Source organism: Monocercomonoides exilis (assembly GCF_001643675.1).
Source record: "Monocercomonoides exilis strain PA203 chromosome Unknown scaffold64-419423, whole genome shotgun sequence".
NCBI lineage: Eukaryota > Preaxostyla > Oxymonadida > Polymastigidae > Monocercomonoides > Monocercomonoides exilis.
This window is the reverse complement of record NW_027150609.1, coordinates 84,521-99,011: the sequence shown is the minus strand read 5'-3', so window position 1 is coordinate 99,011 and position 14,491 is coordinate 84,521. Positions and strand designations below refer to the sequence as shown.

Here is a 14,491-nt window from a genome sequence, read left to right as displayed (position 1 = left end):
ATATCTCAATAACTGCAAGAGAAATAATTCTGATAATTTTCCTCAAAATATATCTCTTCAATTCAAACTCAATTGGTATACAAATCTTTCAAAATAGCCTCATTTGCGCTCAGAAAAAAATAATGATTGAACTCTCGGAGAAATAGGATTATGAGTTTCTCCGAGATTTTAATAATAATTTTTTTCTGAGCACAAATAAAGCAGAAGTGAAGTCTTGTTTTTCAAATGAGTTTGTATTGACAAGTTGTGTTTTGAGGAAAATTATGAGAATTATTACACTTGCAGTTATTGAGATATCAATCTTGTCCGGTATTTTGTGCGATGTCCGGTATTTTAATGCGATATCTGTATCATTTCTAAAATAACAACTCAAAAGAACAAGATAATATAATTTGCATAATAATTAATGAAGAAACAATATCCAATGAAAAAAACAAACATCACAGAATAGGAATAAATGTTTTAAGATAGAATCGAAAACACAAAGAGTCTTTTTCAAAAAAATATTCATACATCCATTATATTTGAAAAGTGTTATTTTTTTTTTTTGTTTGCAACTTTTTTCATAAAACAATATGGCTATTATACAGAAATCACAATAATCATCATTTGATCCAAATTTATGCATTATAAAATTTTAATTGAAACACAATATTTTGCAAATATCATTTTTTTGTGAATATAAGCACGACAGAGCAACTTAATGCTTTTAACATTGCTTATTCTAGCTGCGGAATTTCTAAGAATCGTTGGTAAATTGGAAAAGGAGCCATTTACTGAAGATATCGTTAATTCTTTCATTGATAAAAGTATTTGGCAATATGATGATAATGAAGCCAGCGTTATGATTGATATGATGGCAAGCAAAAAAAGTGGTTTGCGTCATTTGAAGTAGAAATTCAATGTTTATTTTTTGTACAAAGGCACAAAAAATACTGAAAATTTTGAAAATGTATTTTTTGGAAAGAAACTGAGCAGGTGTGACTTTTATTTCTTATTTTCCATGATTCATTAAACATTTTTGGTGCATATGCTATTCGAGTTCGCAATATTCGCAGAAAAAAACTGAGTCACAGTTCATGAGCAGAATTAATTCACAAGTTGTCGCAAAGAATTCTTCGCTTTCTGTGGTTCTTGTACAGATTCATGGTCCACCAAAATTTGCTGCATCTTTGAATTGCATTCCGCATTTGACTGTAATAGGCTCATTGCTGGAGATGAAGGACTGCCAGGTGATACTTTCGTCGTGCGAGAATAATTCTCCATTTTCGTGTACCGGAGGCTCTTTGGGACTGTGCAATTTAACGCTGGGGATTGATGATCCAAACCATTTTGTTGAATCTCTGGTATGCCCAACCCCCTCTTCTTTATTACCTGGTGGGTCGATTTCCATTGATTCCTGCTCTTTTGAATCGTTTTTCGTGGGATCATCAGCTCCTTTTGTTGGCGGTGCATATTTTTCGGAAATCATAATTGAAGACTGCTTCTTCTGCAACATGTCTTCTGTTGCAATTCGCAAGAAGCCCCGCCTTGTTGAACTTGAACCAAATTATAATTTTCTTGAAGGTTGTGAATTTACAGATTGCGAGCAGCCATTTTATGGAGTAATTGTAGGAGGATTGCCTGAAAACTCGTTTTTGTTTCGGAATTCATCTTTTATCAAATCGCGTGAAATTTTTACGAACCAAAATTATTCAGATAGTGGAAAATCATTTTCCAATGACAATGTCACATTTGTTGATTGCAATTTTACAAAATGTTGTTCCGTTCATGGAGGTGCAATAACTGTGAGCGGAAACTCAAAGTTAAACGTGGCAAGCTGCAACTTTGTTGAATGTTATGATACATTCAACCAAAACTATGGATATGGAGGAGCAGTTTTCTGCAGTGGAAGTGACTGCGAGCTCAGAAGTTCAACTTTTAATAAATGTTCCGGAAAGGGTCAATCTTCAATTGGAGGTGCTTTGACACACATTACATCAGGGTTTAGTACAATAATTAAATGTTCATTTGACAGTTGTTCTGCTGCTTTTGGAGGAACAGTTGCTTGGTACATGGGAGGAAGTGGATCTGTTTATGATTCAGATTTCGAAGGAAACAAAGCCACATTGCATTATGCAGGCACCTTAATGATGATAAATGTGAAAACGAATATGATGATATCCAATTGTTTTATTGCTGGAGGAACCGCTCCATTAGGTGCAGGTGGAATTGACGCTGGAATGAATGGCAACTATGCATCATTCAATTTTGCATATTGCCTATTTCAGAGAAACTCGGTTAACTATGTATACCATGCTGCGGATGTGTTTTTTGGGAAATATTTCTCAGCAGCATCAGCACAAAATTCCCTTCAATTCTGCTTTTCATTATCAACTTTTAAGAATAGAGTTGTATTATGTAATGGATATGCAGAGGATTGTGGCTATGGAGCCCCATACAATCAATGGTTGCCTGATGCTTTGGAAAACATTTTTGTGAAAAATGCTGGAAGTGATAAAGTTGCTTGTGGCGGGATAGGAAATGAATGCAAGACTGTGAAATATGGAATAACAAGTTGGAACTATTATATGAATAATTCAGTGATTGTTGCCGGAGAATTATTTGAGGAAGAAGCGCTTGACATAGAATGGAAAAAGATCAGAGTCAGCTGCATTGAAAATGGTTCAACGATACTGAAATGTCTATATTCGTCGACAAAAGAAGGATGGATCAATATTGGAAATGGCACACTTGAACTGTGCAAAGCATCAGTGGTGTGTGTGAGCAATCGTTCGGCAGCAATCGTTGGAAAGGATGGCTCACTTGTGCTGGAGCGGTGTTCGATTGCAAAGGATTCTGAATGTCAAAATCCATCGACGCGATCACTTCTGAAAATCGAAGGAGGGTTTTTGGGAATCAAATCGGCGAATGTCACAGGATTTTCATTTTCAGAAGGATGCGCAGTGGAAGTCGTTGATGGCAAAGTGGTAAGATTTGAGGGAACATATTTTTCATCGATTACAAGTGAAGCGAACGGTGGATGCGTGAGTGTTATGTGGGAGAAGGAAATGAACGATCAATGTGAAGTGTGTTTTGTTGATTGTAATTTTACTGAATGCAGCACAAACGGCACTGATACTTGTGGTGGAGGGCTGTGCGTAAATTTGCAAGCAAAAAGCGTACTGATTGTGAACCGATCAGAGTTTTGTGGATGCATGGCAGGAGTTGAAGAAGAGAAGAAAGGAAAAGGGGGAGGAATATTTGTTGATTGCAAAAAAACAGATTCATTTGTATTTTCCGATTTGAAATTTGAGAGCTGTGATGCATTTGCAGGGAAAAACATGTTTATGTTTTCGAATGATTTGAATCAGTCTGTTTGTGCAGATCGTTTTGTATTTGATGTTCGAGAAACAGAAAAGGAGAAGAATTTATTTGTTGGGAATGATACAACCAAAACAGACTTCGATTTGAGACGATTTTTGATTTTTTATGATAATAAAACGATTTATGTGAGTAGCAGCAGTGGTTGGGACGTTCTTCGGTGTGGCAGCGAAGAAGAGCCGTGCATGAACTTGTGTTATGGCAAAATGCATTTCCCATCCAAACAGGAGGTTCCAGATGGTAAGAAGAGAACATTTCAGATTATTGACGAGGTGATGATAAACTGCGAGGCAGATGTTTCAGATATTGCAATTATAGGATCGTTGGACGAGGAGCGATGGGCATTGATGAGGTTTTGTGAAGTGATTGAAGCCAAAGCGGGGAAGACAGAGAAAGGGGAATCTGTTTTTGTGAACGAGAAGGTGAGCGCGTTTGGAGGCATGGAAATATGCTGTGAGTTTGGTTCTGAATGGAGTCAGACCAAGCTTATATGCACACGTGGAGAACGCTTTGAGATCAACGGTTGCTCTTTTGTTAGGAGTTCGAGCGATGAGCTTATTTATTCGATCGTTGAGTGTCTGTCGGGCAAATGCGAACTGATTGATTGCTCTATGAAACTTCAAAAATGCAGAGAGTGGGTCGTTTTTTTTGCAGAAGGGAGCCAAATGGTTCTGAGCAATGTTTCTATGGCAAATATTGAGTTGCTTGGAAAGAGTGCATTTGCAATTGTGGCACAGACAAGAGAGGTGGGCAACAATGAAGAAGAGACAGGAAGTTTAATGATGGAAAAATGCATTTTTAATAAAGTTCATCAGAATGGCGGAACAGAATCGTCTGTTTTGATGAGAGTGGGAAGTGCTGTGGCAATTGTATCAGTGTTTAACACGAGTATGAAAGGCTGCGGAAACACAGACAGTGAAAGGGGAGGAGCGATGCTGATTAGGATGAATGAAAAGGTGGAATTTTCATGTTGTTTTTCGAAGATAACAGAATGCTTCTGCTCAGAAAGTGGGAGAGGAGGAGGGGTGTATCTGGACTGTGAATCAGCAGCTGATGCCTTGCTTCCATTTTTGTTTGAGAACGTCACACTTCGTGGAAACAGGGGATATCGAGGGAGGGATGTGTATGTGAAGTGCCAGGATCTGGATCAACAAATTGGGGAGAAGCAGTTCAAACTCGACTTCCGAGCTCCATTTGAAAAGGATCTGGCGATATGGGGTTGCACAAAGGAAAACGATGAAGACGAGGAAGATTTATTGCTTCGGGTGATAACTTGGCAGAGCGAAACGATTTTTGTAGCAGCAGAGGCAGCAAACAGCTCAGACTCTCAGCAATGTGGCACAACAGATGAGCCCTGCATTTCGCTGAATATTGGGTTGGCACATATTGTGCCATCTGTGTCCAGCAGCCTTTTTATAGACAAGGAGTGTAAAATAACGGGAGAAGGAGTGGCAACAGATGTGACTATTAAATCGACGGAGCTGGATGTGGAAAGGAGTGTTGTTATGGTGAACAAAAATGTTGAAACAGCAGAAAGCTGCTTGCTAACTTGCTCATCAAGGGTAAAGATCGAATATTTGGCATTTGTGATTGGAAGGATGTTTTCGTCAGAACACCAGAGTTTGATCTGCCTGGAAGATGGAGTGTTGAGTGTTGCTGATGTTTCGTTTGCTGGAGAAGAAAAGCTTGAAGGAGAGGAGGCAATTTCGATGAAGTGTTCGATGGTGAAAGTGAACAAGGGAAAGTTGGTGATGAGTGATTGCAGCATATCGTCTCTTGTGATTTGTTCGCCTGTCTTTGTTTCAGACCAGGGCAGTGGGATCAATTTGCGGAATGTGAGTTGTTCGAGCATCGAGTCCATGCAGCTGATGCGATTGAATGATGTTGAAAAGGTGGCATTGCAGGATATAAACGTTTCAAATTGTATTTTTGATGAATGTTTGGCGGAAATTTGTTGTTGTGCTTCGTGTGAAGCCGAGAGGATTTCTGTTGCAAAAGTGGAATGCAAGAAAGGAGTGATTTCCCTCAAATCGTCTGAGGCTGGAAGAAAATCGCAAATATCGATACGCTTCTGGACAATAACTGACGTTGTAACTTGTGAAGGATCGTTGATTTCTGTGAACGAGGAAGGGTCTGCAGTTGAAATCGGAGATATGCATGCAACAAATGTGATTTTGGCAAATGGATGTGGAATCGATATTGTGGCAACGGATGTTGAGCTGATGGTAAAACAAACTTCATTTATAAATGTGAGCAGAACATCAGCTGGCCCGTGCTTCCTTTCATCTGGAAGGCCTGTTATGTCAGAAGTGATTGAGGCTTGCTCATTTGTTGGATGCGAGTCACTATCTGTGCAAGGAAGTATTATGGATGTTTATGAAGCAAAAGAATTCAGGATTGTTTCGTCTATCTTTGATGCTAGTGATAGAAAGAAAAACGATTGTTACACTGGAAACAAAGGAGAAGAAGCGTGCCAATGGAACGGATCAGTGCTACAATTCACCAACTGCTCGTCAGAGATGAAAGACACAACAGTTGCAAACTCCTCAAAAGGAGGTGTGACAATCTCTGGAGGATCAATGAAAATGGAAGAAGGGAAGTTTGTTGGAAACAATCCGTCTATCGATAAATACCCATCTGCAAGAAAAAACATGATATGTGAGGGCTTTGCTGAGCTGAACATTGTGAGCCTGAAGGGAGGGGATGGTTTGGAAAGGAATTCATCGATGTGGATATTGGATAAAGACTGCAAAACGACAGGAATAGCAGATGAGAGAGGCTCACTGCTATTTATTCCAAAGCTTGAAGCGATAGAAACAAAGAAAAATGGAGAGAAGATGCAACTAACGTTCAAAGGATTGCTATTTCTTCCTTGCAATCTTTCGTTCAGTGTTTGTTCATCTGTTGGTGATGTTGAGATTAAGGATTCATTTCGGTTTGAGGATGACGATTTCATTTCGGAGAATGAAGTGCAAGGAGTGATATCAGAAACGATCATCAATGATGCAGCAGACGATGCTGAGGTTTCTGTCTCAATTCTTTTTGGAAATTCAAGAAATCCAGTGTCAACCGATTTATTTATCTTAAAGAACAAAAGTGAAGTTCAGACAGATGGAAATGATAATCATGCAAAAAGTGGAAAGGAAGGAAAATTATCATGGGAGTTAATTGGATGCGTTGCGATAGTCGTCGTTTTATTTATATTATTGATTATATTTTTTATTCAATGGAGGAATATAAAGAGAAGAACAAAAAAATTAGAAGAGATTGTTAATAATAAAATCAGAAAAGATCCGAAGTTGATCGAGATGGTGATAATTGAGACGTAACCGGAGGAGTATTGGCGAAGAATTGAGAGGGAGGCAGAGAAGAAAAATGAGAAAAGAACAAAAAAGAAGGTACATGAGAAAAGCTTGGGGCATTCAGAGTTCAGAGCATTTGCTGAGTGAGAGTGGATCAACTGAATATATATTGGGAAAGGATTTAGACAAAATTCCTGAATGGATATTGGAGAAAGTTGAGAAAGAAGAAGAAGAAGTGAGAAAGGGATCACCATCCCCGTCAATTTCATCCACTTCAACAACGGATACAGACACAACATTTGTTCGGGTGGAGAGTCCGTGCCCAACCACTTCATCCATGTCGAATCTTGTGGATGCAATGGCTTGCTCATCACCTCATGAGAAGCTGATTGTGGATCTGAGGGATTCTTTATTCATGCTTCTTCATGGAAGGAACGAGAAGAAAGAAATGGCAATTGGCACATTGAAGGAAAGGGAGATGACAGCTGCCCAAATTCTATTTTGGGTTGCGAATCTTGCTCTCCACTCGTTTGATGAAATGGAAAACCAACTTCAGTCACTTGCCAATTTGAGTCCGCTCATTGTGCTGTTCTCAGAACACATGGTCATCTGCATTGTCATGCACTCTGACTGCTCTTCTTCAGATTCAGACTCATCTTCAATATCTTCATCAACAGTTGTGACATCAACCAGTGAGGATGATGATGAAAGAGATTCTCTGCCCTCATCAGCGTTTGAAGATGAAGAAGATAACAGGAATGAGTGTTTGAGGTGGAAGGCACCTGAATTGCTGAATGGCACAAAGAAGCATGCGACGAAGAAGACAGTTGTGTTCTCGATTGGGATGATGTTGTGGGAGTGTCTGACACTCAAAGTTCCGTTTGGGGAGTATGAGGGTGTGGTGGCAGGGCAGAAGATTGTGAATGGTGAGAGGATAGAGATAGGGAAGAATGAAGAGTCGATGTTAAGAGAGGTCTCTAAGAATTGCACGCTACAAACACCACCGGAGCGTTCATCGTTGGTGATGCTGAAGCGACAGTTCATTCAGCGGTTACAGTTGGTATCGTAGTTATTACAATTTCGATGAAGTGGACATTGAAGATGAGACAGGTGACTGTGAAGAGAGTAATATCAGCAGCTTGGTTGAACAGGGAGCATCGAGTGAGTGTTGAAGAATTAGTCATGGAAATAGTTTGTTTGCTGGTCAGTCAAGAGATCAGAAGCTGAATAATGTGGAGTGGAAATGAATATTTTCCGAATGCATTTCTGATGACTTTGGAGATGAACAATGATCAAAGTTGATGTTCCAAGCAAGATGAATAGACGAAGAGGGAATGAATGTGCATGAGAGTTTCTGTCTCAAATATGGATGGATGCATAGATATATAAAACATTTTCCTACGATTTTCAGTCAACTTGTTTGTGTTAAATTCTAAATATTAAAATTCCTTAAAGAATTTATTGTTTTTATTTGATAGTTGAAAAAGAGCTGCACTTCGTTTGATTGCTGAGGAGTTTTTTGGTTTTGTTTCATTTATAAGAGAAAGTTGACTTTTTTCGTCCAAAACAACATTTTCAATTTTAATAGATATTTTCTTTGTTTGTATTCATGTAGCTCACATTGAAGTGTTTCACTTATTTCGTTCAAATATTTTTATTCATCATTTCAGCTAACACCTTCGATTTTGTTAATAATTGCAAATGAATAAGTTGGATAATATTGCATTCATCAAATTGCGATTAAGAAAAGATGAATCATGCTTTGAAACCATCGAGAAAAATTATATTTGTCAAAAAAATTTTGAAGAAGATTTTGTTTAATTATCTGATGAATAAAGAATTCAAATTTTCATCAAATTACTTTTCCACTTCTTTAAATTTTTTCTTAAATAAAAATAAATTCAGTTCAAGCAAACATAATTAGGCAATTATAAATGTTGTTCCATAGTTCGAAGTTCAGACAATGTATCCAATTTTTCTCATCACCTATAATTTTTTTAAAAAAGTACATTGCGAAAAATTTGCCGCACATATTTTTTAAAAATCAAAACAGTTTTTGAACTTACAATTTTTATTTTTTTTTCTCATTTCGATTCATGCACATAAACAAGAAGGACAAAACTCATTTGAAAATCATAGTTTCTTTTTCTTTTTAACTTTTTTTTCCTTATTTTTCTTTTTCGTTTAGACAAAATTCTTTCAGGAAATCATCATAAAGAGAAAAGATGATTGAAAATGGAATTACCTTTATTTTCAAAAGAAAAGATTGTTCTTTGTAAGCGCAAATCTTCCAATAAATATTACGTCGTCTTTCATCCAAAAATACAAAAGATTATTCATTTCTGTTCAAAAAGAAAATATCTGCTTTTAAAAGTTATTTCTATCATAAATTACACAATTAACATTCGATTAGAATATTTTTTAAAAAAAAGTCAAAAAATTTCTAACACCATTTTGAAGCGTTGTTGACAGTCAAATTCCTCTTGCTTTGCTCTCTTTCATATTTGATCTTCAAGAAACTCTTCAATGAGAAATTTCACATTAATGAAATAAAAAGCACATGAAAATCATGGGTAAAAGGAGATTATAGGGGAACACGAAATTTTCATATTTTTTATTATAAACGGACATAAAATAGTATAAGAATCATTTATTAATTAATTAAAATGTGAGATCATCAATCATAAAAATTTCTTATTTTCAATCAAAACATTTTGATCTGACCCAGTATTTTTTTAATTATTTGGGTTAAAATCATTAAAAATCTCCACATTAATAGATTGGTTTAGGTTCTAGGGTTAGCAAAACAAATATTGGGTTTAGGGTTTGTTCCCGTTCTTCTTTTTAGGGTTAGCACTCAAAAAATTACATGAAAATTTATTGATCTATCCCATAAATATTAAGAAACCTTGATTATTATTTATCAAACTATTTGATGATCTCAAATTTTTATTAATTAATAAATGATTTATATACTATAAAGAATTCGTTAATAAAAAAAAATATATAAAATTCGTGTTCCCCTATAATATACATTTACCAAATCATGAACTTCAAAAAATATATGTTAGACAATGCAAAAATATTACAAATAATTCAACATTAACTTTTGGAAATACAAATATACCTGGTTATGTTCGAAAAATTGACATCAAATGTTGGCCTGGTGGCGCAATGGATAGCGCGTAGGACTTCGGATCCTGAGGTTGTGGGTTCGATCCCCATCCGGGTCGATATGTTTATTTATTTTTTATTTTTTTTTTTTTTTGAATGCATATTTTCGTTCTTTATTTGACTTTGTTTGTTTGGATTATCATTAATTTAAATAAAATTGAAAATCGTTTTATTATTAGTATATAAAAAAAACTCTGTTGTTGATCATTAGTCCATCATCGGGATTTTTTGAGAAAATATCTGAAGATGAGAACCGTTAGAGGTTTGAATTTAAACAATGTCATTTTATTGAATTTGTTTTGCTTATATGATTGTTACTTTTTTTGAACACTTTTTCACTTTTACCATTTGCTTCTTTGAAACTTTTTTCTGTTAATTTTTCTGTTTTTTTTAATTTAACAATGATATTTTGCACTATTAATAAAAGCAAAACAGCACAAGATTCGTCGTTCCGTTCACTTTAGACGTCCAAAGACTTTATATCTTCGAAGAAAACCAAAATTCCCTCGTTTATCTGCTGCTCCAATCAAAGGGCACGACTTCTACGATCTCATCCGCTATCCAGTCACAACAGAGTCAGCTATGCAAAAAGTTGAAAAATTGAACACTCTTGTTTTCATCGTTTCAATGAGTGCATCAAAACCAAAGATTAAGAGAGCTTTTGAAAAGTTGTACAACGTTAAGATTCGCAAGATTAATACTCTCATCACGTTTGCTTTATAAAGTTATTATTTATATATAATATATATTTTGAAAAATCCATTTTTAGCCCCAAGGGAGAAAAGAAAGCTTATATAAGACTTCTTCCTCAGTATGAAGCTCTTGACGTAGCTAATAAGATTGGTGTTGTATAAAAGTACTTTCTCACACTTCACTCAACGATTCTCTTCTTTAAGAATGGAATTTATAACGAATTCAATTTTAAATTTATTTTGCAACTCTTAAAAAAAAAAAAGCTTTTAATGATGTGGATATTAAAAAAAATTGGCTTTGTTGAAGTGTGTAGTGCGCATTGGTGAATAATAATTTAGAAGAAAATTGAAAGATGTTCAACAAAGTTTTAATTGCACATTGAAATGACTTTAAAACAAAAAGATTCTTTGCAGAAAATAATTACAATAAAAGCTAATATGCATTTCCAAATATAATCGTGAAAATTGCAATTGAAATTAAAAATTTCTTTTTGTCAAACTTTTTATTCTCAGCTTCTATAATTTTCATCTTTTGCTGATCAAACAAAACTTTAACAAATACAAAAAAGCTCGCAAATAAAAAGATTATTAAAGAATTAACAATAATTATAGTTGTAAAAAAATAGGAAGCAACAAATGTGCTTTGAAATTAATATCTTAATAACACTAACAACATAAAAGTAATCATATGCAAAAAATATTATTGAAAAGAATTGTAAAAAATCAGAAATATAAATAAAGCTCAAAAAAACTAATTATCAAATATACAATGAAATATAAAAAATACATAACGTTGTAATGAAGAGTCTTTTTTTAAAAAAAGTGTTACGTCATGTTTTTTACTGAGGCTGCAGATGCTTCTGCAATGCTTGTTGAAGAAGGTGGAATTTGAGAAAGATGCTGCACTGAATCTAAACAAGTCTCCATTTTGTTTAAAGGAAAAGAAGAAGAAGAAGAAGAAAGTGCTTGAACAGGAAGCGCATAAAGAGTCGACGAAGGAGTCAGCATCGGGTTGGAGCAAACTGCATTGTTATTTGGCTGCATCTGAGGGCAGACTGTGACAGCACGTGGAGGCTGAGGGAGTTGTGGAGACATCAACTGCAGTGGCCGCGAAAAGCAGGGCTGGGCAGAGTGAGGGCGCTGAAGAGAGAACGGGACACAAGGCGCCTGCGACAGCGTGTTCTGTACATTAAATGAGGACTCTGGCTGTTGAGACAGCAACGCAGGATGGCTCGATGCGATGGAAGTGAGCGGAGGAGGAGGGAGAATGGTGGGAAGGTATCTGGTAGAAGAAGAAGAGAGAGGCAATGTTGGAGTGGAAGAGGCAGACAAAGAAGCAATGGAGTTGGCATCAGCAGAAGGAGAAGCACAGCCTGGTGACTGAACAGTTGAGTGATTAAGTGAAGGAGTGGATTGTGCAGAAGAAGAAGAAGTAGAAGCAGTAGTAGTTGCAGTAGTAGTAGTAGAAGAAGAAGAAGAATTTGGCAGTATATAGCAGTGGAACGAAAGCAGCTTAGTGGTGATGGTGCCTGTTGATGACTTCTTTGTGCGTGTTGTGATGGGCTTTGTGGAAGAAGGGCGGTGGAGTCTGTTCTGCTGCAGCGGAAGAGCATTCGCAGCAGGCAAGCTAAATTGTGCGAGTGAAAACGGCTGGCGCGCCGGCTGTGAATACAACGGAGGGGCGGAAGAGACAGGGGGCATAAGTGAGTGAGGAGAGGCAGATGAAGTTGAAGAAGCAGAAGAAGAAGTAGCTGAAGAAGAAGCTGAAGAAGAGGAAGAAGAAGAAAGAGGAGGTGCCTGTGCAGATGCTGTTGATGGCAACTCAAACAATGGAGATGAACCAGGTGGAGGAGAATTTGGATGTTGAGAAAGAATCTGGTGATGTGTTGGAAGAGGCAATAAACTCGAAGAAGAAGAAGAGGAGGAGGAGGAGGAGGTAGCAGTGGCAGTGGTGGATGTGGAAAAAGAGGGTGAGCTCAAAATAGGAGGACGATGAATAAACGGTGCAACTGAATTAGACTGAGCATCAGCAGTGTTAAGATGTGAATGCTCAGCAGGCTTATTCGTAAAAGGATGCAGAGCAACTTGCCCATTGCTTTCTGAGTGGAACGACAGCTGATGAGAACCTGCAGCAGAATGAGGCAAATCAGTTCCAGCTGCATTTGGAGGCTGTTTGCTTCGGAGCACCGATGACAATGCATATGGCACTTGCGATGAGGAGTGCTTGAGGGAAGGGGAGAAAGTCGGGGTAGGGATGTGTGGAGCAGGCGGTTCAGAGGCAAGAAGCGAGGAAAACGAGAAAGGCGAGGGAAGACTTGGAGAGATGGATGATTGATGATGTGATGGAGTGTTGCGTGAAAGTGTTGAAGGCGGACAAAAAGACTGTGATGTTGCAGCAGCCGCAGAAGGCATTGGCAACCCAGGGGATGAAGAATTCGTAGTATGAGCATGAAACATCTGGGAGCGTTGTGCCATTTGAGAAAAAGACGGATTTGTTGAGAAAGGGCGCCGTGGAACAACCACATCTGTGCAAAGGGCATCACCAGAAGAAGAGGCAGAACTGCAAGAAGATGCACACGAAGATCTGTCTGTCTGTGAAGACGATGAAAACAACGCGGGAGAAGAGGAAACAGTCCGCCTCGGATAAAATTCTCTGATTTGTGATGTGTTTTTTGCGAGGGAGCGAAGAACAGAGGATGTGGAATATGCAGTCAATGGAGTGTGGAGCACGGCTGGCTGAGTGGGAGGCGGACGAGTTTCGGCTGATGGTGTGTTTTGAATGTCGTTGTGGTTAAGCAATTTGGCAGGCGGAGAAGAGCACAAATAAATGGACGATGGAGGCGAAAAGGAAGTTAATGGAGTTGGTGTTTGTGGCATCGTGTCATTGGCATCAGCGTTAGCTTGTTTATGATCCATTGGCAAATCATGCTGTTTGATGCTTAAGAATGCAAAATCAAACTGCTCTTTCCAGTTTGACGGTGGTTTAGCTTCATCGTTTTGTGATTGGTCGATTGTAGATGCGTTGTCTTTAGAAGATGTCTTTTCAAAATTCTTTGAATTTCCATCATCTGAAACTTTTAATGAAGGAAATGCTTCGTTATGACTCTTGTCAAAATCATGTTTCACCATCGTTTGTTGTGAAACCTCATCTTTAGAATTCAAGTGCATCGTCGCTAATGCAGAGTTGTTTTGAACTTGCTCGGAGATAAGATTGTTTTGTCCCTCATTTTTTTCATTAGAATTTGTTTGTGATTTTTTTTCTTCTGAGTCAAGATGTATTGCAGGAGAATTGATTGATTCGGAAAAAAGGATAGGAAAATCTTCCAATTTTTGCTTTGAATACATAAAAGGCGAAGAACTTAATGAAGGGTTATCGAATGAAAATGCAAATTCTGATGTTTGTTTAGGTGAACCGAGAGTTCTAAAAAACGGTGATTCTTGAAAAAAATTCGAAGAATCTGGTAATTGATCGTTATCAAAGCTTGATTTGTGAATAATCGTTTCATTGTTTGAAGAATTATTACATAAAAAATTTGATTCAGTATTAAATGTTGGAGTAAACAATGCAACTTCTCTGGAATTTGATTTCAATGAAGGAGAATAATCATTTGTTAATGTAGATAAAAAATGTGTCGAACACTTATCGCTTGGAAAAAACGTTTGTGAATAAGATGGCATTAATGGAGAAAATGAAAAAGTATCACTGTTTTTATTGTGATATGCCTGTGAAGCATTTCTATCAGCTTGATGATGATGCTCTTGTTCCAGTGATAGAGATTCCTGAAATGGACTATGTAATTGACCAGGGTTTTCATTTGAGAAAGAATCCGTTGCAAAAGAAGAACAAAGGATGTTGGAAGCTGATTCATTAGTTAGGAAATTTAGCTTTTGTTGCTCTTCTTGTAAGCTACATTTGCTTTTTGGTTCTGGACAAATTCTTAAAAGAATGAATTCACAAAG

General features: G+C 37.1%; 4 protein-coding genes across 4 annotated transcripts; 3 read left to right on the top strand and 1 right to left on the bottom strand.

Annotated features, from left to right (window-relative positions):
• Positions 1 to 1,079: 1,079 nt before the first annotated feature.
• MONOS_12513 (uncharacterized protein) lies at positions 1,080 to 6,739 on the top strand (the record flags this gene model as incomplete). Its single annotated transcript, XM_067865141.1, has 1 exon — positions 1,080 to 6,739. One exon carries the CDS (start codon positions 1,080 to 1,082, stop codon positions 6,690 to 6,692), a length of 5,613 nt encoding a protein of 1,870 aa, XP_067719249.1. The 3' UTR covers positions 6,693 to 6,739.
• A 26-nt stretch (positions 6,740 to 6,765) lies between these two features.
• On the top strand, positions 6,766 to 7,734 carry MONOS_12514 (uncharacterized protein; the record flags this gene model as incomplete). Its single annotated transcript, XM_067865142.1, has 1 exon — positions 6,766 to 7,734. One exon carries the CDS (start codon positions 6,766 to 6,768, stop codon positions 7,732 to 7,734), a length of 969 nt encoding a protein of 322 aa, XP_067719248.1.
• Positions 7,735 to 10,053: 2,319 nt separating this feature from the next.
• Positions 10,054 to 10,910, top strand: MONOS_12515 (putative 60S ribosomal protein L23a). Its single transcript, XM_067865143.1, has 3 exons — positions 10,054 to 10,101; positions 10,267 to 10,549; positions 10,609 to 10,910. Exons 1-3 carry the CDS (start codon positions 10,086 to 10,088, stop codon positions 10,691 to 10,693), a joined length of 384 nt encoding a protein of 127 aa, XP_067719247.1. The 5' UTR covers positions 10,054 to 10,085; the 3' UTR covers positions 10,694 to 10,910.
• On the bottom strand, positions 10,803 to 14,442 carry MONOS_12516 (uncharacterized protein). The gene has a single exon (XM_067865144.1). The coding sequence runs from the start codon at positions 14,207 to 14,209 to the stop codon at positions 11,357 to 11,359; it is 2,853 nt and encodes a 950-aa protein (XP_067719246.1). The 5' UTR covers positions 14,210 to 14,442; the 3' UTR covers positions 10,803 to 11,356.
• Positions 14,443 to 14,491: the final 49 nt, after the last annotated feature.

Coding starts and splice junctions, on each gene's coding strand:
- MONOS_12515 (XM_067865143.1), top strand. Junction 10,550..10,608: donor AAGATTAATACTCTCATCAC/GTTTGCTTTATA, acceptor ATCCATTTTTAG/CCCCAAGGGAGAAAAGAAAG.
- MONOS_12516 (XM_067865144.1), bottom strand. CDS start 14,209: ATGCCATCTTATTCACAAACGTTTTTTCCAAGCGATAAGTGTTCGACA.